General features: G+C 40.3%; 2 protein-coding genes across 2 annotated transcripts in view; one reads left to right on the top strand and one right to left on the bottom strand.

The window, feature by feature from the left end:
- The window catches only part of gnas (GNAS complex locus), a 35,954-nt gene extending 35,308 nt beyond the window's left edge, over nt 1–646 (bottom strand). The window contains exon 1 of the mRNA XM_084365494.1: nt 559–646. The gene's annotated coding sequence lies outside the window, so the exon portion shown is untranslated. The remainder of the gene's footprint in view (nt 1–558) is intronic.
- On the top strand, nt 157–27,951 carry LOC311264547 (piezo-type mechanosensitive ion channel component 2). Its single transcript, XM_084365497.1, has 51 exons — nt 157–420; nt 537–750; nt 959–1,124; nt 1,234–1,332; nt 1,540–1,581; nt 1,689–1,821; nt 2,045–2,199; nt 3,050–3,316; nt 4,152–4,260; nt 4,428–4,549; nt 5,055–5,114; nt 7,104–7,252; nt 7,364–7,528; nt 7,753–7,794; nt 8,133–8,165; nt 8,408–8,520; nt 8,884–9,059; nt 9,313–9,489; nt 9,656–9,820; nt 10,231–10,431; nt 10,568–10,772; nt 11,650–11,751; nt 11,838–12,003; nt 13,286–13,529; nt 13,656–13,752; nt 13,977–14,136; nt 14,303–14,392; nt 14,759–14,847; nt 15,230–15,295; nt 15,445–15,557; nt 15,731–15,860; nt 16,237–16,311; nt 16,519–16,685; nt 17,820–18,010; nt 18,132–18,290; nt 18,407–19,018; nt 19,137–19,395; nt 20,580–20,768; nt 20,896–21,103; nt 21,251–21,383; nt 22,050–22,197; nt 22,301–22,515; nt 22,742–22,900; nt 23,114–23,261; nt 23,503–23,691; nt 24,347–24,439; nt 24,874–25,043; nt 25,155–25,271; nt 25,678–25,757; nt 26,063–26,285; nt 26,454–27,951. Exons 1-51 carry the CDS (start codon nt 165–167, stop codon nt 26,707–26,709), a joined length of 8,097 nt encoding a protein of 2,698 aa, XP_084221623.1. The 5' UTR covers nt 157–164; the 3' UTR covers nt 26,710–27,951.

The following is a 27,951-nucleotide window of genomic DNA, read 5'->3' as shown; positions in this document are numbered from 1 at the left end:
CTCTTCTCATCTCTCTTCATACTGAGGCTGTGCAAAAAGCTACTGCGCCGTGTGCCCCAAGTCAACCTCCATGAAAATGGATTATCACCATCTGACCCGGAGGTAATGAAGGACACTCACCATCACTTTTTTTTAATTTTTTTTTATTTTACCTTAGGTTAAGAATGCACAGTAGTATTAATCTGATTGTTTCATGGGTCTGCCAGGAAGTGGAAACCTCTGAAACAGAGTCTGAGGAGGAAAGTGAGACAGAGGACTCGTCCTTTGACAGTTCAGATTTGACCACAGTGCCGGTTCAGACTGGTCCGCCTCAGTTTGTCCAGAAGCTTATAGTGTTTGCAGCTGGACTGAGGCTGCTGCTGTCAACAATCATGAACACAGCAGGGAAAGTGGTGGTGACTTTACTACTGGGGCTCGCAGGTAAAATACAGCTGCTGGTGTGAGCATGAAGGCATATTGTAGTTTTTAAAAAGTCCCTAAGTTATGTCTACTTCACTTTTCTTTTCTAAGCTGTGTGTACATGTGTGTGAATGCAGGTATCATGCAGCCCTCCCTCACCTCAGGTGTGTATTTTGGGGCGTTTCTCGGCCTGGTTTGGTGGTGGGTGTTCAGCCGCTCCATCAGCATGCTGATCTTTAGCTCCCTGTGTGTGATGATGGCCATCTTCAGCGGAGGACACCTGCTGGCACTGTACGTCTACCAGCTGCCCCTGTCCCAGCAGCTTGTGCCACCAGATGATGTCTACGCCAGGTACAGAAGTGGTTAAAAAGTAGGATTAAGTATTGTAGTAGTAGTAGATTATTGTAGTGGAGTGATCTGATGTTTTTATTACATATCAGGTACCGGTTCATATCTATTATTGTCTCCCTCTGTGCCCTAACACTCTCTTCGACTATCTCACCTATTGTTCTTCTTTTCTCATTTTCATCCTGCACTCCTTCCCCTCTACCTGTCCCAGATTGTTTGGTATGACCGGAGTGATCAGAACCAACAGCTCTGACCGACACACTTTGGGTCTGCACCCACATGTCACCTGGCCTGACTTTGTCAACCCTTTTGTTCTGCTGCTGCTCTACAGCACACTGGTGACTCTGCTACACAAATGGGTCCACATCACAGAGGAGGTTTGTGTGTGTCAACACCTCTACACACTAGACATGCAGGGACTTCTCCCAATATTCAGGCAATATTGAACTTACACGACAGTCTTCTAATACCTTTTGTATTTCCCAGGATATTGCTGAAGGTGAGGAGTCTGAGAGTCCAGCAGAGAGTCCAGATGCTCCTCCAAGCTTCTCCAGGGTCATTTACATCTCAGGAGATCAGCAAGAGGTAACCTAGAAACATGGATATATTTCTCCTTAACCGTATTGTTTGGTCACAGGGCCATTAATTTGTTACGTCAGTGATCAATATTCAATATTCAACTGTTGTGCTCGTCGTTAGTTTGTTTAGATATAATATCAGCTAAACTGCAATTTCTCTTTGGAATTTAAAACTATTTCAAAGATATAACAACCTCAGCTTCTCTATTTTCAGCTTTTAAGCAGCACAGATGATGAAACCTATCTACCCGATGAAGTAAGTCATTCTATTGCTAAATGTTTCAAGATGTTTCTGATTGATTGATTGATAATAAGGTGAGACATGTGAATACTGGTCTAAATGTATGTGATCTCTTTCCTCAGCCAATGATTTTAATGAAGGGGCCTCCATGGCAAGATGTTGATAGAGACGATCTGGGATCTCTGTTAGGAGGGGCAGGGTACACAAACTGTTACCTACCGCCTCAGTATGAAGGCAAAGACTCAGCATCACATGGTAATCATTACAAACACTCAAATCTTTAAATACATGACCTCAGCAACAACAATAACTTCTCTGCTTTAATTCATTTGTAAAAGTCAAGTGTAAGTGTTGTTGTCCTGAAACCTCAGCAAAACACAAATTAAGTCCTTGTGTCTGGGGTTTGAGTCTATTTGGTCTGTTTGCTACACTCTGACATTTCATCCTTAACTTTTTCTCTCCCTTGTGCTAGAGACAGAGAGCGAGGGAGAGGTGAGGAATTTGGGGGAGTCTGAGGTGGACCTGAGGACTCCAACAGAGACCTCGCCTCCCCCCTCAGGCCCGAGTGGCCTGGTCGTCTTTGGACGGCTGGTGCAAAAACATAGCTATGTCAGCGCCCTTATCATCATGATGGTAAACTATATTAACTCTCATTAATGAAGGTTTTGAAATCGTGTGTGGTGAGTCCTTTTGTCATCATGGAGGTCAACAGGACAAGGAAACGGACAGGAAATATCTGAAAAATGTTGTGGTGTAGGTGTAATGTTGAGTGTACAGAAGTGCAAGGGAACAACCAAAGTGGTGGTTACAGCTAAGCACAAAATAGCCTACTATAAAACTTTAAACAAATATATAAAAAAGATATCTATTGACCACTGTAAGGTAGAGACAGGAATGTTTGGCATGTCTGACTTAAATAATCAATCAGTTATTAGAATAATTGGTGATTAATTTTCCTTGACATACTTATTAATTACGTCTAAAAGTACTACTATTTTGGTACAGGTTAGCTAGTTAAGCTAAAATGGCCAGTTGACTGGCTTAGCTTCTAAATCTACGGTTTTGCTACTGTTGGTTAGTGAGCAGGCTAATTTAGCAAGGTAGTATTATTTCAAAACAGAGTTTATTTAAAACAATATAATTGTTATTTTGACACGTTATTTACTAGTTGACCTAACAGACTGAGATTATCTAAACAAAAAACAAATAAAGTAAGTGGAAAACAATGCAGACTTTGATGCTAAAAAGTAACATCTATCTTAGCTAATGTTAAACTTAAGCTAAGCCAACAAGATGAAAGTAACAACCGTTAGTAAAGTTCGCGCCGCTTTTGTTTTCCATATATTCCTGTGACGTCAGTGCAAACACTTGACAGGAGTATCAGATAGTATAGTAGTATATAGTTTATAGTATAGTTATATTTAACAGTTAGCCAGCTATTTGGCTACAACGTTGTCACTATATCTAGAACATGTATTTCAAGGTGTGGAGCATCACTTACAACAACTGGCTGACTTTCGCCCTGCTGGTGTGGTCCTGTATAATCTGGATGATGAGGGACAGGCGCCGCTACGCCATGATGTCCGCCCCGTTCCTGGCTATCTACGGCACTGTCCTGGTGGTGCTGGGCTACCTGAGCGGGCTGCGTCTGAGCCGGGCCGAGCTGTACCCCGGTCTGCCCCCGGCTGTGATAGTGGACTTTGACCTGAACAGTTATCACCCTGCGCCCTGCGTCCACCTGGGAGCAAAGGTGAGGAAGGGAGAAGGGGGTGAAAAGTCAGCAAGTCACATGAAAATACTTGAAATAGTTAGCCTTATGTTGCTAACTACAGCAGACTGCCCTTACAGTGTTTGAACATGTCAGTATGTTTTTGTTGTTTCCAGGGATCAAGCTCATGTAAAGTTGGTTTTAAATGCATTTCTCTATTAGGCCTACATTAAATAAGCAACAACGGACAGTCTGGTATTTATAAATTATTAGTAGTTAAACATTGCTTTTCTGTGTTTTCCAGGCATATTGATTTGATTGACAGTGGCAACTTCCTGCCAACAATAGCAAACCTTTAAGTTACTGTCATCAGATCCTTATTTTGATTCTCATCTATCTGTATTCTTTTTGGTGCATTGAACAAAAAGGCAGAAAAACCTCAAAAATATCTCACAGAAAAAACAGGATTGTTCAAACATTGTCAGATAATAGCGTGTTCGTGTGGGATCCCAATAAGATAATTTAAAAATTATTTTCTGCATTTTCAAAGCAGATTGGACATAAAGCACCACAGTTGGTGTTTGCAACAACAATCAGCTGCCAGTTATACACTTTCACATCAGTTCATTTAAACTTTAAACCTAATCAAACAAGATTTTTTGCCGATCAGAGTCTATGATCTGTGCTTTGACAAGTTATTTTGCAACTTATTCTTATGGTAGCCACATCAGGAGAAACACTTTTTTTTGCTCACCAGATTACATTATAGTTATTACACAAATATTAACTTGAACCTAACTGTGTTTACTATGGAAGATTGTATAAATATGCATGTACACTACATGTTAACTCGTTTGCACCCATGTGTTTGCTGCAGATCTTCTACAGCTTCAGCTTTTGGTTGATGTTTCGTCAGCAGCTAACAGAGAGAATGGAGGAGCAGTGCTTAAAGGCGGAATCGCTAGATGAAGTCAAAGTCGTGCCACGTAATTTATTTTCACTTTACTTTGATAAGTAAATCACTGTGTGAGAGGATAACCTTAAGTTTTGTATAATGCAAGCTGACCTGTACCCTCCTCTTATTCTCATCCTATCTTTGCTTTCCTCACCCCTCTCTTTCTCACCCTGCTCCTCTTGGTTTTGTCCATATCAGCGGAGGAAAGTCAGCCATCACCTCTGGTAGCGATGGTTATCTCAGGGGTGAAAGGGACGCTGGTGAAATACTGGATCCTCTTCTGCTGCTCCATGTTCTTCATCATCAGCTTCTCTGGAAAGGTATCTATTGACAGACATGAAAACCAAGTATGGGAGAAGTTTCTAATCACACCTTCCAAACACTGCAGTGTCATCTGTGGGATGAATTTTGGAGAAAAATCCCACAGCAGTAGCAAAATAAACTAAAATAGAAATTTCATTATAAAACTGAATGCCACAATTTCATGTTGTTATTTGTTTTGATAATCAACATCATTATCCCACTGTGACAATTTAAATCTCCTGTAAATCATTCAGTCATCATTCCACTTTATACATTATGCATCTGTCCTTATTGTCTTTGTTTTAGATACTGTAGTGAATGTTAATGCACAGTGTACATTATGTATGTTTTGACAGCCGCTAATTACATTAATTACTTCACATTAAACATTAATTACAAAAATAAATTAATCTATAAGGTAAGAGTGGTCCATGTAATTTTCGTCACATTTTGTGCATGTCAAACAAATAAAAAGTAATTGCCCATCAAATGGACCTAATCTTGACCCTGTTTCACTTGCAGGTGGTCGTCTACAAGATTCTCTACATTGTCCTTTTCCTCTTCTGTGTTGTCCTCTTCCAGGTTAGTGATTTTAGTGGTTACAACATTTAGTCTGTCTGATTTTAATACTCTTTCGTAATAAACAGGTGAGAGCATTCTGCCTTTTTGTGTGTAAAATGAGTGATAATGGGGACCTGAATTCACAGGCTTCACCGGTACGCAACCTTTCTTATCATCAAAGAAAGTGCGACCAGTTACATGATGTATGAGTCAATAACCAGATGTGCTTTGAAGCAGCAGCTGGGCAGGAGCTGGTTTTCTCCAGACATCTGAAACCAAAATTCAGTCATGGTATTGGACAGTGATTAAAGCTCAGTGGGCTTAATGCAAATGATACGAAACACAACCAGAATCTATATGTCCTGTAGCCTGATGTGCGTAATGTTACAGCTCGTTGTTCTGCTGATGTGATAGTATCCCTGTCAGATCATCTGCCAGACACACAAACGGCATTTGGGGAAGTGGATACACGCTGCTCTTTATCAGAGGCGGAAAACTGAAACTGTTGGAAAACACCTTTTATCAGCCAAATCTCACCGTTGTGTGGCTTATGTCCCCTTCAGTCAAAAATGTGTTTTTCTTCTTGTTCTTTCACTTGCATTTTTGACTTAACTATGCAGAACAATGTATGTGCAGAGCCTGACTCTTTGAAAATCTGATTTTAAGCAAATCCTGGTACAGTATTCAGCATTCACAAGTGTGATGTGGAAAGTTGAAGCCTCAGTGCACACTGAGAATGGACTTTACTGTGAAGTAGGATAAATGTGAAATGAAAACATTTGAGTTATAATATTATGTGGAATTTTAATGAGGGAGGCGTAGGTGCAGTTTTAAAGTTTGTGGTATTTTTTGATAAAGTGCATCTCAGAGCCGCTTCCCTGGGCATTTCAGCGGGAAGCATCCTGCACTTTATTTTTAAAAAATCCAGGAAACTGATTACCTCAGAATTACCTATATAGTAAATTAGATTATTACATTTAAATTGTATGAGCTAAAAAGTTTTTACAACTTAAAATGATTTAAGGTGATGAGGTTTTGAGGTTATCGGTTTCCTCTATTTTTTACAAGTAAGATCACTTTGTCAGATTTTACAGTATATGTATCAAAGTGAATGGTAACGTGACATTGCAGTTCAAACAAGGTTTTTACATATCTAAATCATGGGAGGTGGCCTTTGGACTGACAGGAAATGCTCAAATATGCACATATAATCCAGTCAGCCTATAAACATAATATATGACTCAAAGCAACCTTTTTTATTATTACCTTTTCTTTTCAAATATCAGCTTTTTCTTGCAATATTATGGCGTTATTCTCAAAATCTGGAATACATTTTTCTAACATTAGCCCCAATACTGTCGTAGCAAAGAGTATGCATGTATTCTCTGACTATGTAGTATATGTAAAATAGTAGAGTAGATGAAGGATGGAAATTTGATATTAAGATTGTGGTTAAGAGGAAATCTGCGTCAGTAGTTGAGATGTTTTTGAATAACACACAAAGCCACCATAGTTTTAGCTTCATCTTACACTGTAATGTGTTCACTTCTAAATTATCATTAGTGGATCATTCTGCCGTTGTTTGAGCATAAAAACGGATCCAGCTCTTATAGAAACCGCTCAGCGATACAATTTTACAGTTAAAAGTATTGATTATGACTCATAAACACATACACAGTCATTATTTTGCTGCTGTTTTCCTGTTTTTTCTCCCCCATCTTATGTTTCTGCTGACCTTTTAGAAACACGGTAGGCACTTACAGGAAGGCCTAATGGCTGTGGAGGTGACGTAAGACAAGACAGCACTATTTGTCTGTTCGGACACCATCAGCAACATCCTGGTGTTTTACATACTGGAGTTTGTGATCGAAGGGATATAGGCAACACAAACCTGACACCAGCAATTGTTTAATATGCAAACAGGAATTGAAATTACAATAACAGCAGAACAAGTTGTGACAATTTCGTAAAGCCAATAATGAGAAAAGGATGTGTTTTCTCTCCCCTCAGACCCGCTATGATGTGTGGCGTCGGCTCCTAAAGACGTTCTGGGCAGTGGTGGTCGGTTACTCCATGGTGGTGTTGATCGCCATCTACATGTACCAGTTCAGAAGTGTGTCTGGGCTGTTCAGACAGATCATGGGCATGTCAGAGGAAGGGTGAGTTTATGTGGCCTAAGTTTGTATTAAATATATATATATCTATATGAATTTAGTCAGAACCTTACGGCAGGCGTGGCTCTTCTTGTTCATTATCATCTGACTTTTCAGTCTCCGTGATCTGGGTTTGGAGCGGTACGACACAGTGGAGCTGTTTGCACGTATCCTGCTTCCTGCCGCGTTCCTATTGGCTTGTATCCTCCAGCTGCACTACTTCAACTCAGACTTCCTGACTCTCACTGACCTCGACAACGTACCTGTCAGACAGGCTCCCAGGTGAGACGGCAAGAATATGTGCAGGCAGGGAGAGAACATCCTACTCTAATAAAATAGTGCATGCTTCACTATTGATGGACGGAAGTGCCATTTTTTTCTTGGATGTTAAAACAAGCACTCACCGTGTTTCCTGTATGTACTTTATATGTGTTGTGGTTGACTGCTAAACACATTGTATATCTCTCTTTCATCTAATTTTTGAATCCATCCTTCTCTCCACTCAGAGAGGAAGAGCTCAGGAGTTCAGTCAATGTGATATCTGAGACGTAAGAGCTGCATTTATTCCCCCATAAATGTTTTGTTGCGCTCACATTTCAGACGCTTTGACGCTTTGTGTAAAGACCCATCAGAGTTAACTGCATATCACAAAGTGGATTTATTGCCTGTAGATCTAATAAGTGTTTGAACCAGGTGTAAACGTATTGCCTGTGGATCTCATAAGGAGAACCATAAGTCCTACTTTGGTTGTGTAAAAATGATTTAACATTAGTTAATTAGTAATGGTGACATGATTGACTTTCTTCAGTGTCTATCACAGTATCAGAAATATCAGTAATACTCACTGTAATGTTCAATGCACATGTCTCTCTAATTGAATTCCCAGCATCAAAGAAAACATTGAAAAGTTCCAGAAAAGGTAAGGCCCCTGTTTGACTCTTGATTCTGCTAATGAATCAGCCTTTGTGTCTACAGTACATACTTTGTCATGCTTATTTTCCTGGTAAAATAATGACTTAAATAAAAAATATAATAAATAAAATACTTATATAAGAATATAATCCATCTTCATATACATACTGTGTCTATTTTGGGGTAGGGTATTGAAAAATAATTTATAATTGTGTTAACTTGTGTAAATGTTTCCCTGTTGTCCTCCAGACTTTTGAAGGAACAAATGGGAAGTGGAAGAAGTCAGGAGACCCTAAACAGCGTTGGACTACAAACCCCCTCAGAGAGAGGAGCTGAGGAGCAGACAGAGATGACAGGAGAGGGTAACTACAGCTTAAAGGGGAATTCTGGTATTTTCTAACCTGTGCTCTATTTTTACATATTTTGATGTCTAACTGGTCCAGCAGAATGCCTCAGTGAGCCATAACATAACTTTGTGTTGTAACATGTTAGTTTGGATCCGAACATACCCCTTTACAACACACAATAACACAAACAAACTAACTGATTGAGGCAGCATAAAGCAAGCATGGCTGAAGTGATCCAGCACACCTGTTCCAAAACCTTTTACCTTTATCACAATGTATTATAGACGATTGTCTGGCCATAAACATGACAGCTATGTGACAGCCGTAGCGATGACATGATGTTCAAATCATGTCCTCACTACCTTCTATTCCTCCCAGAGTCTGTCCCCAGCAGTCCTGAGAACAAGTGGATTGTGATTGTGGACCGGGCGAGCCTGCTGCTCATTCATGCTCTGTCAGGAATCCAAAAGGTCCAGGAGCAGTGCTGGAGACTGCTCGAGCTCCACAGCCTCAAAATTGTGTCTTCTGGCATCATCTGGGTGTCACTGCAAGAGGTGGGGTGACTGATCAGTACATATGTGTATACAGCGTCATGTGCGTGAAAATGTTTCAGTATGTGCGTCTATATAAATTGTCCCGTTTTTTTTCTCTTCTTCTACACCACCCTCTTCACGCTGTGCTATCTCTGTCATAACTTTGTTGATGTTTTCTGTGGAAAGAATCAGTGAAACATGAAGTTATTCTGCTCAGATTGAATGTGGAGTTCTGTGTTCACTAATGTACTTGACATAATTTCCATTTCAACAGGTTTCTCTGATGAACTTACTCTTCCTGGTTCTGTGGGCGTTTGCACTGCCATTCCAACGGTTACGGCCGTTAGCATCCAGCATCTCTGCTGTTTGGGCCTGCGTCATGGTGGTGTGTAAGATGTTTTACCAGCTCAAAGTCATCAAACCCCTCGATTATTCTTCAAACTGCACAGCTGTGAGTATCCATAACTGTGTGTTCTGTGCAGTTGTTAATAATACCTCTGTTAGCAGCACATGTGGATATGCTTTAACTAATCTGTGGTGTTGAGATTATAGTTAGTGCTTCAGGCATCATCCTTCATATTTACGCCACTTAAACATATTTGTTGTTTGTATTTTAGAGCCTGTTACCGTCCAACAGCTCAGGCCTGGATGATGGAGTGGAGCTGAGGGGGAACATGCTGGAGCTGCTCAGGACGTCTGTTCTCTACATCGAGCCTGTCGACCCGCTGTACTGGTGTGGAGCGCTGCTTAAATGTGAGGGCAGGATCCTCCCCTGTCTCCAGGTATGGTGATATGCCTGCCAAAATCTTCTTTCTTTCTTTCTTTCTTTCTTTCTTTCTTTCTTTCTTTTAAATCACAATCGTCACACAAAACTGCATTTTCATTCCATTATATTATATTGAGTACACTCAACAATGTTCAGGCTCCAACACAATCAGCTTTTTATTTATTGCAGGTAAAACTGTGGTTGAAAATCCTTTAGATAGCTTTACATAATCAGGGAAATAAGCTGCTTGTTATGAAGCTTAATGAGATCCTTAAGATGTCAGACAGAGGCCCCAGAAAGACAACAAGATTGCTAACTCCAGTTTTAATTTAAGAGGCAAACATCCTGTTTAATCCAGAGTTTGAAGTTGTTTTTGAAGTCACTTGGATTTTGCCCCAGATCATCTCTTCTCTACTTCTGTTGTAGAACCATCTGCTGGTGTTGGGGCTGCTGGTGTTTGAGGCGACAGTCCATCGGCACCAGCTGTACTTCCGTCTACATAACAACCTGAAGCCCCCGCCCTTCAACATCATCTTCCAGGGCATCACCAGGCAGCACCTGGACCACGGCATCCTGCCCTGCATCAAGTACTTCATCAACTTCGGCTTCTACAAATTTGGACTGGAGGTACTTTTTAGGCTCTGTCGTGTGTGTGTGTGTGTGTGTGTGTGTGTGTGTGTGTGTGTGTACGTCTGCTCATGTGTATCTGAACTGTTTACCATATCTGACATTGACTTCTGTACATGCACACACTTCTTCTCAGATCAGTCTGATCGTGGCCGTGAACGTGATTGGTCAGAGGATGGATTTCTATGCTCTGCTACATTCCTTTGCCTTAATGGCTGTCCTGTCACGAAGACGCAGGAAGGCTATTGGAGAGGTGTGGCCTAAATACTGCTGCTTCACTGCAGGGCTCATGGTGCTGCAGTACGTGCTCTGCATTGGCATCCCACCTGCTTTCTGTGCTGGTATGGACTTTTTTTCTTTATATGTGATATTTTTGTTGAAAATAAACTACTGATGTATATGATTTATATCCAGCTACTGATTTATATTCAGAATACTTTTACATTTGCAGTTTTAAACACCCAGTGTTTGTAAAACTGTGGAAAAAGAACATCACAGGAAAGAACACACAGATGATAATATGTCATATTTTAATCTGTCAGTCATTTTTTTATTAACTGATTAATGGTTTAGTCTATAAAATGTCAGAAAATAATCTGAAATTTCAAGGTCACATCTTCTAATAGCTTTTCTCTGTCCAACAAACAGAGGAAAAGCAGCAAACAGAGGAAAGCAGCAAATCCTCACAATAGAGAAACTAGAACTAGAATGCTTAATATTCTTGCTTGATACAATAATTCACAGTCTATTGACCAATTGTAGAGTTACAACTAATGTTTGTTTTTTATTATCGATTAATCTGGTAACTATATTCTTGATTAATACATTAAGTTTTGTAATCAATAAAACCATGCAATGACAGAAAATAGAGATAGAGATAGATAATTATAATTACCAAAGTCCAAATCATTATCTTGAAACTGCCGATTTTATCTGATCATCAGTCCAAAACCCAAAGATATTTGGGCTATCATATATGACAAAGAAAAGCATTAAATGCTCACATTTGAGATGCTGAAATCAGAAATAATTTGGTGTTCTTGCTTGGAAAAATTACTGACCTGATTTCTGATCAAGTGCTTTCTCATCTGAGTTGATTGATTAATCATCAACTCATTTCAACAATGTTTCACAGAACTTAAAACATGTCAGTCTTCACAAACATACTGCATTAAGTCTCATTCAATGCTCTTTTACTTTATTCTGTTTTCTCATCAGATTACCCCTGGAGAACTGCAGTTCATCCTCTAACCTCAAATGTTATTAAGTGGTTTTACTTTCCTGACTTTGCCAGGCAACCCGATCCTTTATTCATATTCTGTGAGTTTATCTTTACTCTCTTCCGTCTTGACTTTGACCCTGTTCTTCATCATGTCAGATTTTGACTGCCCCTCTGCTCCCTGCAGACGACTACCTCCTGCTGCTCTGCTCTTCTCTGCAGTGGCAGGTGTTTGAGGTGGAGAACCGGGCAGCGATGCGACTGCTGGCTGGAGACAATGTTGAGATCAGTCGTAGTCTGGATCCTTGTTCCTTCAACCAGTTCATACCTGTTGATAACTTCCTTCACTGCAGGTCAGAAACTAAACTAAACCTTTATTTTCTGCTCTTCCTGCATGTGATTTACCTTCAGAGTCTATATTTATAGACCCCAGATAAGAACAGGAAATAGCCTGAACTCCATAACTCAAACAGCTTCCTGCTCTGTAGGTTAAACTGCCGGTGGAAAACTGTGAGTCCATCACGCTGGTTTGTGGTCGTTTTTCGGTGCATTAATGGGAGTTAGATCATTCATTTATGTGAGTTGTCAAACCCATAAAGCTGTTCTGGTAAAGTGAAACTGTTGGCTCAGCACTCATGGACATCTCTCGTTTCCGTGTTAGACTAGAGCTTCGTTTATGGGCTTTATTTCCCTCTCCGCTGCCGCTCGTCATCAGATTTGCCATCTCGCTGTTAACAGAATATATTTTACTGACAAAAAGTAACTTAATCAATCATCAGTCATATTCATGGACAATACATTGAAATGAAAGAAGTTGTCTTGTTGTAAGAGAGTAACTATTTATATTGGCTGATGAATTTGGTATTTGAGTTGGACAGTGGATTGTTTCTTATCCATCAATAAATGTCTTTCATAAACGCTTACATCTGGTCTCACTGATAGATGGAATATGGTGCTTTGCAATATTGCTTACTGTAACAATGACAGAACAATCATCAACTCCATTAACGTGTTAGTCATTTGACTGGAAATTAATCAGCAGTTTTGATTATCAATTATTTATATCTGATTTATCGAACTGTGTTTTGTTACTTGAATTTGTGCAGCAGTTTTTTCCTACTAATGTAAGAGTTTGAAGTTTTCCCTATTCGCTTAGTTAGCTGAGTAAGTTGATAGCCATCTAATGTCTGTACACTAAATATGAAGCTACAGCCAGTAGATGATTAGCTTAGCTTAGCATAAAGCCTGGAAACATGAGAAGAGCTAGCTTGGCTTGGCGAACAGCAACATGGTACTGTTCTCCAGCCGGTGTGTTTTAACTTTAGTCAGAGATAAATAAAGGCAATAATAAAGACAAACGCTAGCTGTTTCCCCTGCATTGTGTCTTTATGCTAAACTAAGCTAATATGCTGGTTGTTGATCATATTTAGTGCAGAGGCATGAAAGGTGTCACCCGTCTCATCAAAAATCTCTCACTTTTTAGACTACTTTTAACAAGTAGATACAAAAATCTCTGGTTCTCTAATTTTCCACAGTAAAGCAACAAATGACTCTTTTTTTTCATCTGCTCTGGCAGCATGTCTTTGTTATGTCGCTCTTTTTCAGCAATAAAATGTCCCTCTGTCTGGTCCTCAGGTGCTACCTCGACATGGTAAAGGTGTTTGTGTTCAGCTATTTCTTCTGGCTGGTGCTGTGCCTCATCTTCATCACCGGCACCACACGGATCAACATCTTCTGTCTGGGCTACCTGGTGGCCTGTTTCTACTTCATGTTGTTCGGAGGCACTGTGTTGATGCAGCCGGTCAGATACATCCTGCGACTGTGGGATTGGCTCATCGGATACACTAGCTTCGTGATAGCTATGAAGAACCTGCTGTCTGTGAGTTACCACACAGTAAAGAAATCATTTCAAAACGGTTAAGATCAGTTAATGTTTCACCTTTTGCAGCAGTCTCTTTACTTAGTAATAGCTTCTTTCTGACATTCCAATATCTTTTGTTATCAGCTCGGCTCCTGTGCCTACCTGGACAGCCTGATGAAGAACAGCTGCTGGTTTATTCAGGCTTTCAGCATGTTCTGCACCATCAATGGCTACGACGTCCGTAAGTGTCTGTTACAGATGATAAATCATCTTAAATCTCAGGACATTCTTGTGTTTGTATATTAATACTATCTATTGATATTTAAAGAAAGCTTAGTGCTAGAGTTAGACCGATTCATAAACTGGGAACTAAGACTTTATTGAGCATCTCTTGACATCTCCAAATAGTTTGGTCAAGGTTACCATTGAATTATTCAGACACAGTGTAACACATTTGTTTTTCAGCGGATCCTGACGATGAGTGTGAGCTGCCTGCGGGTGAGGCTGGCATCGTCTGGGATGCGATTTGTTTCACCGTCCTCCTGGCACAGAGGAGGGTCTTCCTCAGCTACTACTTCCTCTACGTGGTTTCTGAACTCAAGGCTTCAAAGATACTGGCCTCCAGGTCTGTACTCACATATGTTTAACAACCTCTTGTATAGGTTTCTGACATAATTTGAAGCAGCACAAGACAATTTTACAGGTAGAGTGGTGGTTACAAATGTCAGCAAGCTAAAGTAATAAAATACACCAACAATGAGAGTCATGCTCTTTTCCTCTTTACCTCTAAGGGGCGCTGAGCTCTTTGAAGCCAAAGTAAAGAAGCTAGTAGCAGCCAGACTGGAGATGGAGAAGAAATCTGTGGAGACACTGAAGAAACAGTAAGAAACATCAAACCTCAGTATAAAGTACAACATTTCACAACATTTCAATTAAATTCAGTATTAAATTCACGTCAATAGGCTTTATTGGCTTGACATTTTATATGTGTTGCCAAAGCACAATTGGAGTTATGAAATATAATAATAAAGGAAGGGAATTAACAAAGAATAGAATAATAATATGAGTTAACAAAATAAAATTGATAATGAAATAGATCAATTCCATTTCAACTCACCTGATTGTAAATGAATGGATCCAGTGTGCAATGACAACCAGCAGAACTTCTCCTCTCAATCTCCTGTTGACCTTCTCTCAAAAAAGAAAACAGAAAGCAGGTAACGTGTCTTTTCGCCCTCTTCCTGTAGGATGGAGAAGATCAAATCTAAACAGAAGGGTCGGCCAGCAGCAACAGACAAACCAGCTCTACCTGCTGTTCAGGAGCAGGTGACACTGGGTAACACAAGTCAATTTATTGTCTGTTTCTACTGTTAATAAACCAGCAAAGCATTAGCAGGCTCCTTCGATGAAAATATTTTAGGTCGGCAGGTTTAGTCTGTTGGTATTTACAGTATTCTCATATTATTCACTACTAAACAAAAAAGAGAAGGAGAGGATGTATGACATTTCCAATGAATTTATCTTTTGTGACAGAAGAGTAAAAAAAATCTCTTATTTAAGCATTAAATGTTTTGGCCATAAAGATAATTTTGTCAACATGGGGTTTTTGGTCCAATTCTATAATACACTTATCACACACATCTATACTTGCATGAGTGTTTACTTCATAAAACTCAAAATCATAAAAATAACTAAACAGACTGATCTGTGTTTTCCAGATGATGATGAGAAGGCGAAGAGAGATGCAGGAAAATGGTGGAAGCCATGGGTGTCCCGGCCTGGAGGTGAGCAGCAACATCACACGACATTAAACATGGCTCAGTTCTCTCACACTGATGGGTTAAACAAACCAGCTCTGGATCACATACCTTGCTTTAAAGCTCAACAAAAACAGTCTAATGATGTAGTTTTGTCACTGATCCGTTTTACACAGTGGAAAACAACTGTGGCTACCACCTGTTTGAGAGTGACAGTGAGGAGGAAGAGGAGGAAGTTCCAGAGAAGAAAGAAGAGGAGGAACCACCGAAGAAAAAATCTGCTTTCCAGGTGAGAGCCAGAAAAACACCTGAAACAAAAAGAACTAATGACGAATGATGAATTAAATTATGAATTGTATTAAATTAATTTTACATTAACTACATACATATATTACATTATACCCTCTCCTTTAATGTATTTATATTGTCACATAATTCAAGATGTTAATCTGATGTTTCCAGTTGGTGTACAATGCCTGGGTCACAAGCTCTAAGTCGGCTCTGAAGGACCTGAAGAAGGATAAGAAAAAAATGAAAAAAGAGGCGAAGAAGAGAGAAAAGAGAGAACAGAGAGAGCTGCAGAAACAGCAGGGTGAGAGAGCGACGTGGTGCTGATTTAATTCTGTATTTTGTGGTCTGTTTTAATTGAATCATATCAGTCTTTGGAGTTAAATTTCGAGTCTTGTTTCATGAAGTTAATTAATGATATGGAATGATTTGGTGATACAGGCATAAGTATGTCACCAACAGTTGTGTTCCCTTTTTTGTTTGGTACATCGGTGTTTACAAGAGTGTTAAAGGGATATTTTGTTCTGATCATGAAGTCACAGGAGAGGTCAGGAGGTTACCAGAATCCTTAGAAATCATCCTTCGGGGGTCGTGAATGGGACATTAATCTGGCTGGTAGTTGTGGAAAAATGCACTGCAACTGCAAAAATGACTTATCATTATAATCTGATTTTTTCCAGGTATTGAAAGAGCGGAGTCTAGTGAGGATGAACTGGATGAAAGCACTGTAGCGGAGGAGGTAGTGGAGGAAAAAGGTAAAAAAAAAACAAAAAACTACTTGCTTCTACCACTCTAAACTTCTGAGAAGTAAGTATTTTATCACTGAGGAGCTTTATCTTTATTGTTGTTGTAATACGAACAAGCAGCAGTGAAACTGTGAATCAAGAGCAGGAAAAACCTCTACTGCACTGACACATTCATTCTCGACTTCACTCACTCGTGTACTTGTCCTCTCCTTACAGAAAACATTCTGCAGCGGGTCATTAGCACCCTGAGGTTCAGCTTGGTGGTTGTTCAGGCTGTTCTTGACGACATGACAGAGGGTCTGAACTCATTCTGTAAAAACAGCCTGGACATTTCCAAGGTGCTGTGCTTCGAGCGAGCGTTACTCAGCCAGCAACAAAAGAAGGTGAGAGGACTGGATGGATAACTGAAAAAAAACCTTAAAGCAAATTTACTTAATTGTTTTATAAATTGATGTCAGCTAATATTTTTACTACTTTACCACTTTTACTATTGTTAAAAAAATCACTTTTACATGTCAAATGCAACTTTCACACATATTTGGACTACATGGGCACTTAGCCATGATGCTGATATCCTGGCTGATGGATGTAATCTACTGTACTGACAGACCCACTGTAACCGGTGCATGTATTTTTGGCAAAACTGGGGGACCAACATACTGTATATACTATATGCAGATATGGTTAAAATAGAAATAACATGGCACATTTACTGTGAAAGATATTAAGTGTGCTGCAAGGAGCTTCTTTCTCTAATGTATTTAGTCATGAAAATGAATGCTATCATTTCTTTTTATACATTCATCCTTTTTTAAACCTTTCTGATATTTATTTTTTCATTTATTCATTTATTTATTTATTCATTTAGTCTGTCTGTCTATTTTTTCCATACCCCTGCAAAAAAACTTCAATAAAGTTAATTATTTAAGCATAAAACAACACATTTAAGCGGGTAAAATCAGGTCTGTCTCTTTGTATCTTAAGTTGGAAAATGTGCACAAAATAAAATATTTTTCTAGTATTTTTGTTCTTTAAGCATTTAATTTATTTATTTAACTGTTCAGTTATTAAAGTTAATTGTTAGACCCTTTACAGACATTTTGACCAGTCAAGCAAGAAAAAACACAGGTGGAATAATTCCCTCCTTATTAAAAACACTGACAATGGCTGCATTCCATTTAGGTGAGCCATTTCCAGGGTTCTGGCACGTTCACTCACTGACATGGAGTGGAGCCATCGTTACTGTTATTATTTACACCTGTGCTTTTCCTGCTTTGACGACTCAAAATGTGCTGTCTATTATTATGTGATGTCATCAGTGACAAAGGTTTCAAAAGCCAATATCAGTCGAGTTGTACTGTACTTACATAACACAAGAAGTAAACCCAAACACAGACGTGTGGTACAGTAAAATCGGGTCAGATACACTCTCAGTTTGTCAGAACACGCTGTTTTATCCTCTGTATGTGCTTCAGCATTCTGTTTCCCTCTTTTCCTCCCACTCCGTCGCTCTGAAGGGCAAAGAGGTGAGCCAGGAGAGCGTGAAGCAGTTTTATGAAACCTGGATCTCCCGTCAGAACACACTTTCATCTCAAGATGGCCTAGACGACCTGCCTCCCTCCCCGCCAGCTGTCCCCTCCTCACACCATGCCTATGCTAAGCTGAAGAACCAAGCCTCCAAATTGTCCTGGGGCAGCAGTGTTTCAAGGTAGGTTACCCCGTATTCCTTACAATATGTGCATACATCTACTGTGTGTACATAACAGCATTATTCCTGTACTTCAAGCCCCTTTATGCTCATCTGCTCTCTCTTTCCTCTTCAACTTCAGCTGTATGACTGATGAGACAATGCTCGGCTCCCGGCAGCCAACTCAGGAGGAGCTGGACGAGCCACCTGTTGTTCCGCCTGCTGCTGACCAGCTCAGACGGAGGCTCCTGAGAACAACCAACGTCGACCTGACCACTGAGACTGATGAACTTTCCCCAAGGTGAGGTTACTGACAGTAGGAGAAGTGTTGTAGAGAGAATCCAGGACTTTCTCAAAGTACACATTCTCTTAATACTTCAATTTAAAATATCCCTGTCTCTATGCTTGTCTCAAAAGCTGTGAAGATGATGGCCCTCAAAAGGAGCACTACGAGCAAGAAGAGGAAGATGAGGAGGGTACAGAGGGTGAGATGAAGCATGAGCAAGAACTAGAAGAGAGAGAGGAGGAAGAGGATGAGGATGGAGAGAAGAGACATGAGCAAGAACTAGAAGAGAGAGAGGAGAAAGAGGATGAGGAAGGAGAGAAGAGACGTGAGCAAGAACTAGAAGAGAGAGAGGAGGAAGAGGATGGGGAAGGAGAGAAGAGACGTGAGCAAGAACTAGAAGAGAGAGAGGAGGAAGAGGATGGGGAAGGAGAGAAGAGACGTGAGCAAGAACTAGAAGAGAGAGAGGAGGAAGAGGATGGGGAAGGAGAGAAGAGACGTGAGCAAGAACTAGAAAAGAGAGAGGAGGAAGAGGAACAACGAGAGGAGAATCGTGAGGTGAAGAGAGAAGCGCTGAAGGAGGAAACACATCAGAGGGAAGAAGATGAATGCATCGATTACTCAGAATGCACCTCGTTGGGCTTCAGGGACAGTGATGGGGAGAAAAGCCTCGACCTCCCAGAGTCTTCCAGACCTCTGAGTCAGGAAACGAGGAATCTCACTGCCAGTGAGCTGCTCCTTAACAAGTAAGTAAACACATGGAGTGGTTTACTTGAAAATAGGATGATGTTTTTACCATAGATCTGCTGTGTGACTTTTCATGCTCTAATTCATTCTCTTTTCTTCCCTCCATCATCTCTATAGCATGTTTGAAAATGACGAGATCTCAGAGTCCGATAAGTTTTTCACAGTGTTGCCAAGGCCACTGAAGCTGGGGTTTGCCCTCTACAACACCATGGTGTCCAAATCAGAGATGCTGTGCTACTTCGTCATTATCCTCAACCACATGGTGTCGGCTTCCTTCCTCTCGCTCATCCTGCCCATTCTCATCTTCCTCTGGGCCATGCTGTCCGTGCCCCGACCGAGCAAACGTTTCTGGATGACCGCCATAATCTACACAGAGGTAAGTTATTATTGCATCCTGTGGTGTGTTCAACATCATCGTCAAACGTGAGGTTTTCATGGTGGTTTTAATATTCATTTTGAAGCAAATAGACAACAAAGCTGCAATCAGTTTTATGTTTCATAAATAATGAATTGTTCATTGGAGGAATACTCAAAATGCTCAAATTAATAATGGCATACAAAAACAAAATTTAACCAGGTGTCACATATTATACCCAGTATTTCTCACAATTGCCCTGCTTGTACAGTAACATAGGGAAATTCATGCAAAGCACGTAAAAAGAAATGCGAAAGGACCTCTCTAGAGTCAGTGTCTGGTTTGTCTGTTCTGGGCTACTGTAGAAACATGGCAGACTCTGGGGAATATAATAAGCTAAGGTAACCAAAACACAACGGTTCTTAGTTTCAGTTGATTATACACTAATGAAAATAAAATTATTAATATTACATTACAATTCTGCCAATAGATCCCTATAAATCCTGCACACAAATTTGATTTATTGCCTCTTGTGATGTCACTTGAGTGAGCGTCAGTTGCAACTGAAGACAACAAGTTTAAAAGTAAAAAAATATCTCATAAGCGTGAGCTCATTAGACCTCTAGAGCACACCCCTCATCTCTGCTTGGTGCTGGAGGCTAAGCACTACTGTCGGCGGTTGATTTGCATTGTGTGTAATATGGGCAAGTATCAGGTTTGAGAAACGCGTGTGATAAAAAGATAATATCTGTGGTTCTGCTGCATTGATTTTGATCTTTTTTCTAACCGTCTAACTTAATTCTGTTCTCTACTGAGATACAGCCTGCCAGAAAACATGGCCACATTATTCAGTTGTGCCCTCCCTCTACCAGTTTATCCACCTACTGTATTTTTTATTCTTATTCACTAACATTGTCTCTAATGATTTAAACTGCTTTTTTATACAGTAAGGCACAGATATAATCTCATAAAAACAACAGGGTTTTTTAAGAATTTACAATTTTTTGAACGCCAAATAGAGAAAAAGGAACATAAATTAGTTTTTATAAAAAACATCTGTGTATTTGTTAACTCTAAAATACAGAAACTTTAATTTTTTCAAAGAAGGACCCACTACTTCTTATTAACTAAGAACTTCTTAATGACAATTACTCAGTTTTTTCTGCTGATGCATAATCCAGAACTGCCTCCTCTGTTTCTCTCAGCTGACAGTTGTGGTGAAGTACTTCTTCCAGTTTGGCTTCTTCCCCTGGACCACTTCTGCCTATCGAGGTATCAACGCCGATCGGCCCTTCGCCCTGCCCAACATCATCGGGGTGGAGAAGAAAGACGGCTACGTCCTCTTTGACCTCATTCAGCTGCTTGCTCTGTTCTTCCATCGGTCTATTCTCAAGGTGAAAAATCATAATTGAAATTCGTCTTCTCTTTCAGAGAGCTGTAGGTCTTGTAAGGGAACACCAGCTGTGTTGCTGTGCAGTTAGTTTCACATGTTAGACTCTGTTTTTGTCCATGACTTTACAGTGTCACGGGCTGTGGGACAGCAAGGAGGTAGAAATGCCTGATTTCTTTAAGAAGATGAAGAAGAAAGTGGACAAGAAGAGGATGTCAGGAGGAGAAAGGAAGAGCAACAAAGAGAAACCTCAACGGCGGCTGAAGTTCCTCCCTCTCCACGCCTCCACCACCTCCTTATTCTGTAGACAAAAGAGAGGCGAGTCAACAGAAGCTGATGGTGAATATTCAGAAAGACCTTGAGATACTGGGTGAATTTAGAGTCTGTGTGAATCTAGTTTTATTTTTATTTTTGATGTTGTCTTTTGTTCTTGTTTTGTTGTTACTAATAACATTTTTCCTCTCATGTGTCATTTCTTCACTGGAGAGGTGAAGCCCAAGAAGGAGCACAGCAAGAAGAAGAGCCGGCGACAACACAAGGCTCTGCTGACCAGGAAGCAGAGGATGAGACAGGCGGTCAGAGGGAGGATGCTACAGGCCAAAGCTGCCATCATAGAAGTGTGCGTTGTTTTGTTTTGGTCCACATTTGATGTCTTAAATCAACATCAGACTACCCTACCTTCTGTCTAAACAGTCTCTTTTTTGCCTGTGACCTTTCCTCCAGCAGATCAAGACATATTTTCTGATTAAGGGGACCCCGTTATGAACACAGCCTTCAATATCAATTATCACAGCATCAATAGCGTCTGTTAGAATATGTATAAAGTCTGCAAAATCAAATGATACAAAGTTAAATTCATGCTCAGCACAGTGAAAAGACTGTCTTGTGTTATAGCGGACCAAAATCCGATCTTTTTTAATTTTTTTAAGTATGCTGTCAAAGGTATCAATAAAATGTAACTCCATTCATTTAGATATTAAAAATGTAAATAACAGTCAAAAATGAGAATTGTATGCTCATTACAACATGGAGATGACAAGAAATTATGAGAAAAACAAAGATAACTGTCCAGACTTGAACTGGGGGCATTGCAGTTCATGGTTGTAAATCTAGTTTACCTACATGCATTGATAGTCGCTTGTATATCTGTTAAGAATGCTGGAGACATTTTACCACTGTATAGCTGATTTGTTTCCTCTATCAGTTTAACATTCAGAGTTTGTGAATCTGACAGTTTGGAGAAAAGTGTTCTCTGACTATATATATTCTTTGTTTTTTTCTACAGTGCCCTTCACATTTACTTACCCATAAGGCAGTTTTTCTATGACATCATCCACCCAGAATACAGTCCTGTGTGTGACGTCTATGCCCTCATGTTTCTAATCGATGTTGTCAACTTCATTGTCACTATATATGGATACTGGGCCTTTGGGGTAAGAGTCTGCCCTGCCTCTCACCAAACCGAGGATATACACACCTAGAATGCATTATTATTCCATGTACGGTATGACACAATCAGGCTTTGTCTCTTTGTAGAAATACTCTGCAGCGGGTGACATCACAGAGTCTCTGTCGGAGGACCAGGTCCCCGAGGCCTTCCTCGTCATGCTGCTCATGCAGTTCGGCACCATGATAGTGGACCGCGCCCTCTACCTGAAGAAGTCTCTGATGGGAAAGTGTGTTTTCCAGGTGGTGCTGGTGTTCGGTATACACTTCTGGATGTTCTTCATCCTCCCCGGAGTCACAGAGAGGTCACCAACTTAATACATTATTCAACTGATTTTTTGAATATTTTTTTAAATGAAAAAAATAAATGAATACATTTAAAAAACAAACCAACAGCAACTGATCTGAAAAAAACCTCCATCCCTAAATCCAGTATTTCAATTAGAATTTGAATTCTTGAATGAAAGATCATTAAGAAAATCTGCTAAACTGAATGTGATCTTTGATATGTTCATTGGCTTTGCTCCACAGGAGGTTCAACAATAACCCTGTTGCTCAGCTCTGGTACTTTGTAAAGTGTATCTACTTCGGCCTGTCTGCCTACCAAATCAAATGTGGCTACCCAAACCGCATCCTGGGCAACTTCCTCACCAAGAACTTCAACTTCCTGAACCTCTTCCTCTTCCAAGGGTAAAAAAACAGTTACTGGCTTTAGTGAATACAATATCTCCGCTGACAGCCTGCAGAGATTGTACCTGTTTTAGGAAGACACATTTACACTGTAAACACTCGTGATAGAGTGCTGAGAGTGTTTGTGAATTGTTTTCTGTTTGGTATTTGATTATCTAAAAATAGTTTTTATTGAGAATATTCTAATTTCTCTTTTGTTGTCTCCACCTCCAGGTTTCGTTTGGTTCCCTTCCTGACAGAGTTGAGGGCAGTAATGGATTGGGTCTGGACCGACACCACGCTGTCTCTCTCCAGTTGGATTTGTATTGAAGACATCTATGCTAACATATTTGTGCTCAAGTGCTGGAGGGAGTCAGAGAAAGTAAATGAGAACATGTAGTACACGTCCTGCTCACTGCATTTCATCATCACCATCATTGTAATGTTTAGACCAGTGTTACTACAATAGCACATACTCAAAATTAGATTTAAATAATATGAAAGATCTGTTGTGAATTTAAATAAATGAAATGATAATGTTAATAATTTTCTACCCAGCACACTGAATATTTGACCTGACTGAATTAGTAAGAACTATACTAATGTTGCCGTAATTCTTCCAGAAATACCCCCACCCTCCAGGGCAGAAGAAGAAGAAGGTGGTGAAATACGGGATGGGAGGATTCATCATCTTCGCCCTCATCAGCATTATCTGGTTCCCGCTCCTCTTCATGTCATTGGTCCAGTCAGCAGCCGGAGTCACCAATCAGCCGTTGGACGTCTCCATCCAGCTCAGCATCGCAGGATATGAGGTCAGGATATAAAACAGGTCAACTGTGTGCCAGCTCTTAACTTTTAGTGCTTATGTGCTTCTGTTCTAAAACACTGAGGTGGCTAATATTCATGTGTTCAAGTGCTACGGTAAAAAAAAAAATCAATTGTGGTGTCTTGTGGATAAAAGTCACCAGTTTACACATTAACACCATTTAAACAGAGGGAGACGGCCTAAATTACATCCTTTTCTTTTTAAAAATTCAGGTGATCACCAACAGGCAACTTGAATGGGTGTACAAAATGCAATTTCATGTTAATCCATCGAAAAGTTAAAACATTTCACTCACAATCACAAATGTGAACCTCTTGGTGGAGCTGGAGCAAAAGTCAGAGGATCACCAATGTCGGTTTGATTACCAGCAGAGACCATGAACATTTGAGGAGAATTGCATGGGAATTGGACAACTTGTCCTGTATTGTCAAGCTTAGTCAGTCTGGACCAAAGAAGCCAACTGACTGACAGATTGAACTACATTGCCTCCTGGAACGATGCTGCTACAACCAATTCCCTGCAGTTCCACCATAGTTTACACCAGTGATGATGTTTTTACTTGCCCTCTACAGTAACCCTCCACCTCTAGTGTGTGTGTGGGTTTTACTCTTAAGTGTGTCGTTCTGATTGTGTTTCCACAGCCTCTGTTCAGCATGAGTGCCCAGGAGCAGAACTTGGTTCCATACACAGAGGCTGACTTCAACCGACTCACCAAACTGTACGCGACCCAGCCAGTAAGAATCACTTCCTTTCATTCATTTCACTGTAAACACCAAACTGAGACAAAACCAGTCGCCACCAGGAATGTGACAGTAAAGTGTTTCTACTGTACTGTATTTCATAGAAATAACTGTCTCAATCATAATAACTGCCCACAGCCATGAGGGGGAGCTCTTTCTAACATTTATGTATATCTACTCATCAGGTCTTTTCTTTTTGTCCATCTGTCCGTCCATCAGTCCAGTTTCCTGGTCTAAGAAACAAACGATAAAAAAAAAACGTCACTGGTTCGATTCTGGTTCGACCTTGCATGTTGCACCTCTCTCTCCTCTTGTTTCCTGTCTGTCTGTCGTGTAGCACTCAGAGACACAATAAGGGTTTAATTCATTTCAGGACTCTGGTGACATTTATTGAAATAACTCAATCTAATCCCCTTTCTCTCTCCCAGGCTGCTATGCAGTTCATAATGAACTACTTCCCTGACGACATTGTTGTTGCGAAGATCAAGAGTGATGCCAGTCTGGTGTGGAGCATCAGCCCGGCCAGTCGTGAGGCCATGATACTGGAACTCAGCAACTCTACTCATATATACATGACCTTACGCTGGACACTGCTCAGGTCAGTGTGTGTGTGTGTGTGTGTGTGTCTGCTTATACTACGTGTTTGTTTGTTTGTTTGTGTGTGTGTGTGTATGTGTGTGTACTGACCGCTCCTCTCTTTTCCTCACAGGAATGCGTCAATATCAATGAACGCAGAGTCGGTGGGAGAACACACTGTGAAGTTTGAGGACAAGGTCTTGAGAGAAGAGATCGTCCAGATGCTCAAAGGCAACAGCAGCAAACCAGTGTGAGTCTCAGTAAACAGAACAAAACCAGCTAGTGTTAGTTGTACTATGAACGGTGAGAATGCAGATTCCTTCTTTACTAGAGATGCTACTGCTAGAGAAGAGCTTAATTAAATCAAATGAACACGCTAATAAAATCTATAATTAATATAAGGTCATACCTACAAATGATACTATTTTTGTGGGAAGGAAACTCCGATACCTGAACTTTGTGTATTGACCAATACAGAGTCCAGAGTTTCATACTGGTATTAGTATTGAAACAACCCTAGCATGACACTGCATGAGTTGAAGGACTGTATGTCATCAACTATTTCTCAACACTTTTACAACCTCAGCAACATCACTCAGTATTCTCTCAGTCTGACTTGAGCTCAAAAGGTGTTAAACTGCTATTCTGTCCTGCAGGATCATTAATTCTCTGATGCCAAAGTTCTTCAGGGGTCCCAAAGGACCAGAGTCCAAAATGGCAACCAGGCTGAAAGCAGGTTAGTTACAGTTTATTGTACATTATTTATTGACAGTACTACAAATGTATAGAAGTAACCCGCGTTGCACTTAAAATATCCAAAGGTATCCATCTTAGCTGGGTTTTTTTAATAATATGATCCCATTTGCCGGTAATTCATCTAGGATTAGGGATTTTATTTCTGGTCTGCCCTGGGATATCAGGCCTCATTTTGAGCTTTCTGGGATCAAAAAGGGTTAATGAACTAATCAGAATGATCTGCCGTGCAGTGAGATCTTGTTTAAAACACGCAGTTAAATATAACTCTGCCACGTCTTCCTTCAGATCACTCGGAGCGTCCGGACCAGGCGCTGGCTTTCTTCAGGCCAATGTCAATCAAACTTCAACAGGTCACTTCGGGATCAGAACAAGAGGCAGACCAGTGGTGGGTAGTAGAGGAGTGCTCCCCGGTTCTCACCTCGTCCAACCAAAAGTGCCAAAACATAGAGATCGTGGTGTTCAATGATAAAGTCAGCCCCTCCAGTCTGGGCTTTCTGGCTGGACACGGGTACGTAACTATACATCGATCTCACCTGCTTTTTGTCCAGAAATCTGTTTTTAACCCCTCCTATAACTGTAAGTTAATGTCTCACTGTATTCTTCTCTATTCTCAATATTTGTCTTTACTTTTTTCCATTGATGACACAGATGATCTATGTTTTTCCCCTTACCACAGCATCGTTGGCCTGTACATGTCTGTGGTGTTGGTCATCGGAAAGTTCGTCAGGGAGTTCTTCAACGGGATCTCCAGGTCCATCATGTTTGAGGAGCTGCCGTGTGTGGACCGAGTCCTGAAACTCTGCACGGACATTTTCGTGGTGCGTGAGACAGGAGAGATGGAGCTGGAGGAGACACTGTTTGAGAAACTAATCTTCCTCTACCGATCACCGGAGACCATGATCAAGATGACCAGAGAGAAGAAAGACAGCTAAGGTTTGGTGGATACTATCTGGTCATACAGGACATCAGGAGTGTCCACACTGAACTCCTATCACTCCAAACTGATGTATTAGAGCAAATAAAATTTGGTTCAGTAGAAATTGTCATTTCATTTTTATTTTTACATAACTGCAGTCATAATTAGACGTGTGGGGCAGCAGGAGAAACATGTTTCATGATCCAGCTGTAATCATGAATCCTGCCTAAGTGTCACAGAGAAAGATTTTGAGTCCCTCTCTGATTCTGCTAATCTTGACCTTTGAAATTAATTGAATGGCCAGAGATTTTTTCTAAAGCAGATCTGTCCTCATATAAAGTAGGTCAAATGCCTTTCATGATACCATTACATGTATACTAAGAAAAAGACTGATGATGGTTTCAATAAGTCCTTAGTTTAAGATTTACTTTGCTTGACATTTCTGTTGGTTGGTTGGTTGACTGACCCTTTATATGCCAAAAAGCAGAATGATTTATTTAAAATGTCTCATGTTCAGGATTTGTTGGAAGAAATGTAATATGTTTTCATTAGTGTATAATCACCTAAGACTAAAAATTGTTGTTTTTTCATTTCCTTGAGGGGGATGTGTATTCAGTCAATCGCAACCAGTAGATGCCACTAAACCCTACACACTGGGCCTACATACAAGCAAACCACACACAATAACGACAATGACATGTGCCCCACCACCAATTAATTTGAGTTGAAAGAACACTGTTCCTGACAGTTGTTTTCAGCCCACTGGGCAATGCATGACTTTCGAATGAATTTAGATTCAGGGTTTTATTTGACACTCTACTTCCTGGTGTAAAAATCTTAATGGAAAATGAAATGTTAACAAACTATTGACATGCTCATGGATCAACACACACATACCTCTGTAAATACCATGTTTATGACTATGTGGATTACTGCACCGATTAATTTATACCAAAATAAAAAATGTTGTTACAGACAGAAATGTTGTGGTGTCTTGTTCTGCAGCGCTGTGAAAGCGACATTCACAAACTAGGAAACAACACAACGAAACAAAATGTATTTCCGTTGTCCATCTTTAATACAATTTTCGTTACAAATTAATAGGGAAAAAACAGCAATTTCATTCGGGTCCACGGTCTCAAACAGATCATCTTGGTGTCATCCATCTTTTGTGCCTTCTCCACAGCATGCAGGACAGGACAGGACAGGACCAACCCCACAACTGAAGGAAAAACTATCTACATCACGGGCTCATATC

Source organism: Pagrus pagrus (genome assembly GCF_965226575.1).
Source record: "Pagrus pagrus genome assembly, chromosome: 11".
In the NCBI taxonomy this organism is placed as follows: Eukaryota; Metazoa; Chordata; class Actinopteri; order Spariformes; family Sparidae; genus Pagrus; species Pagrus pagrus.
Note: the sequence above shows the minus strand (reverse complement) of the source record. Positions and strands in the feature narration are given on the sequence as shown.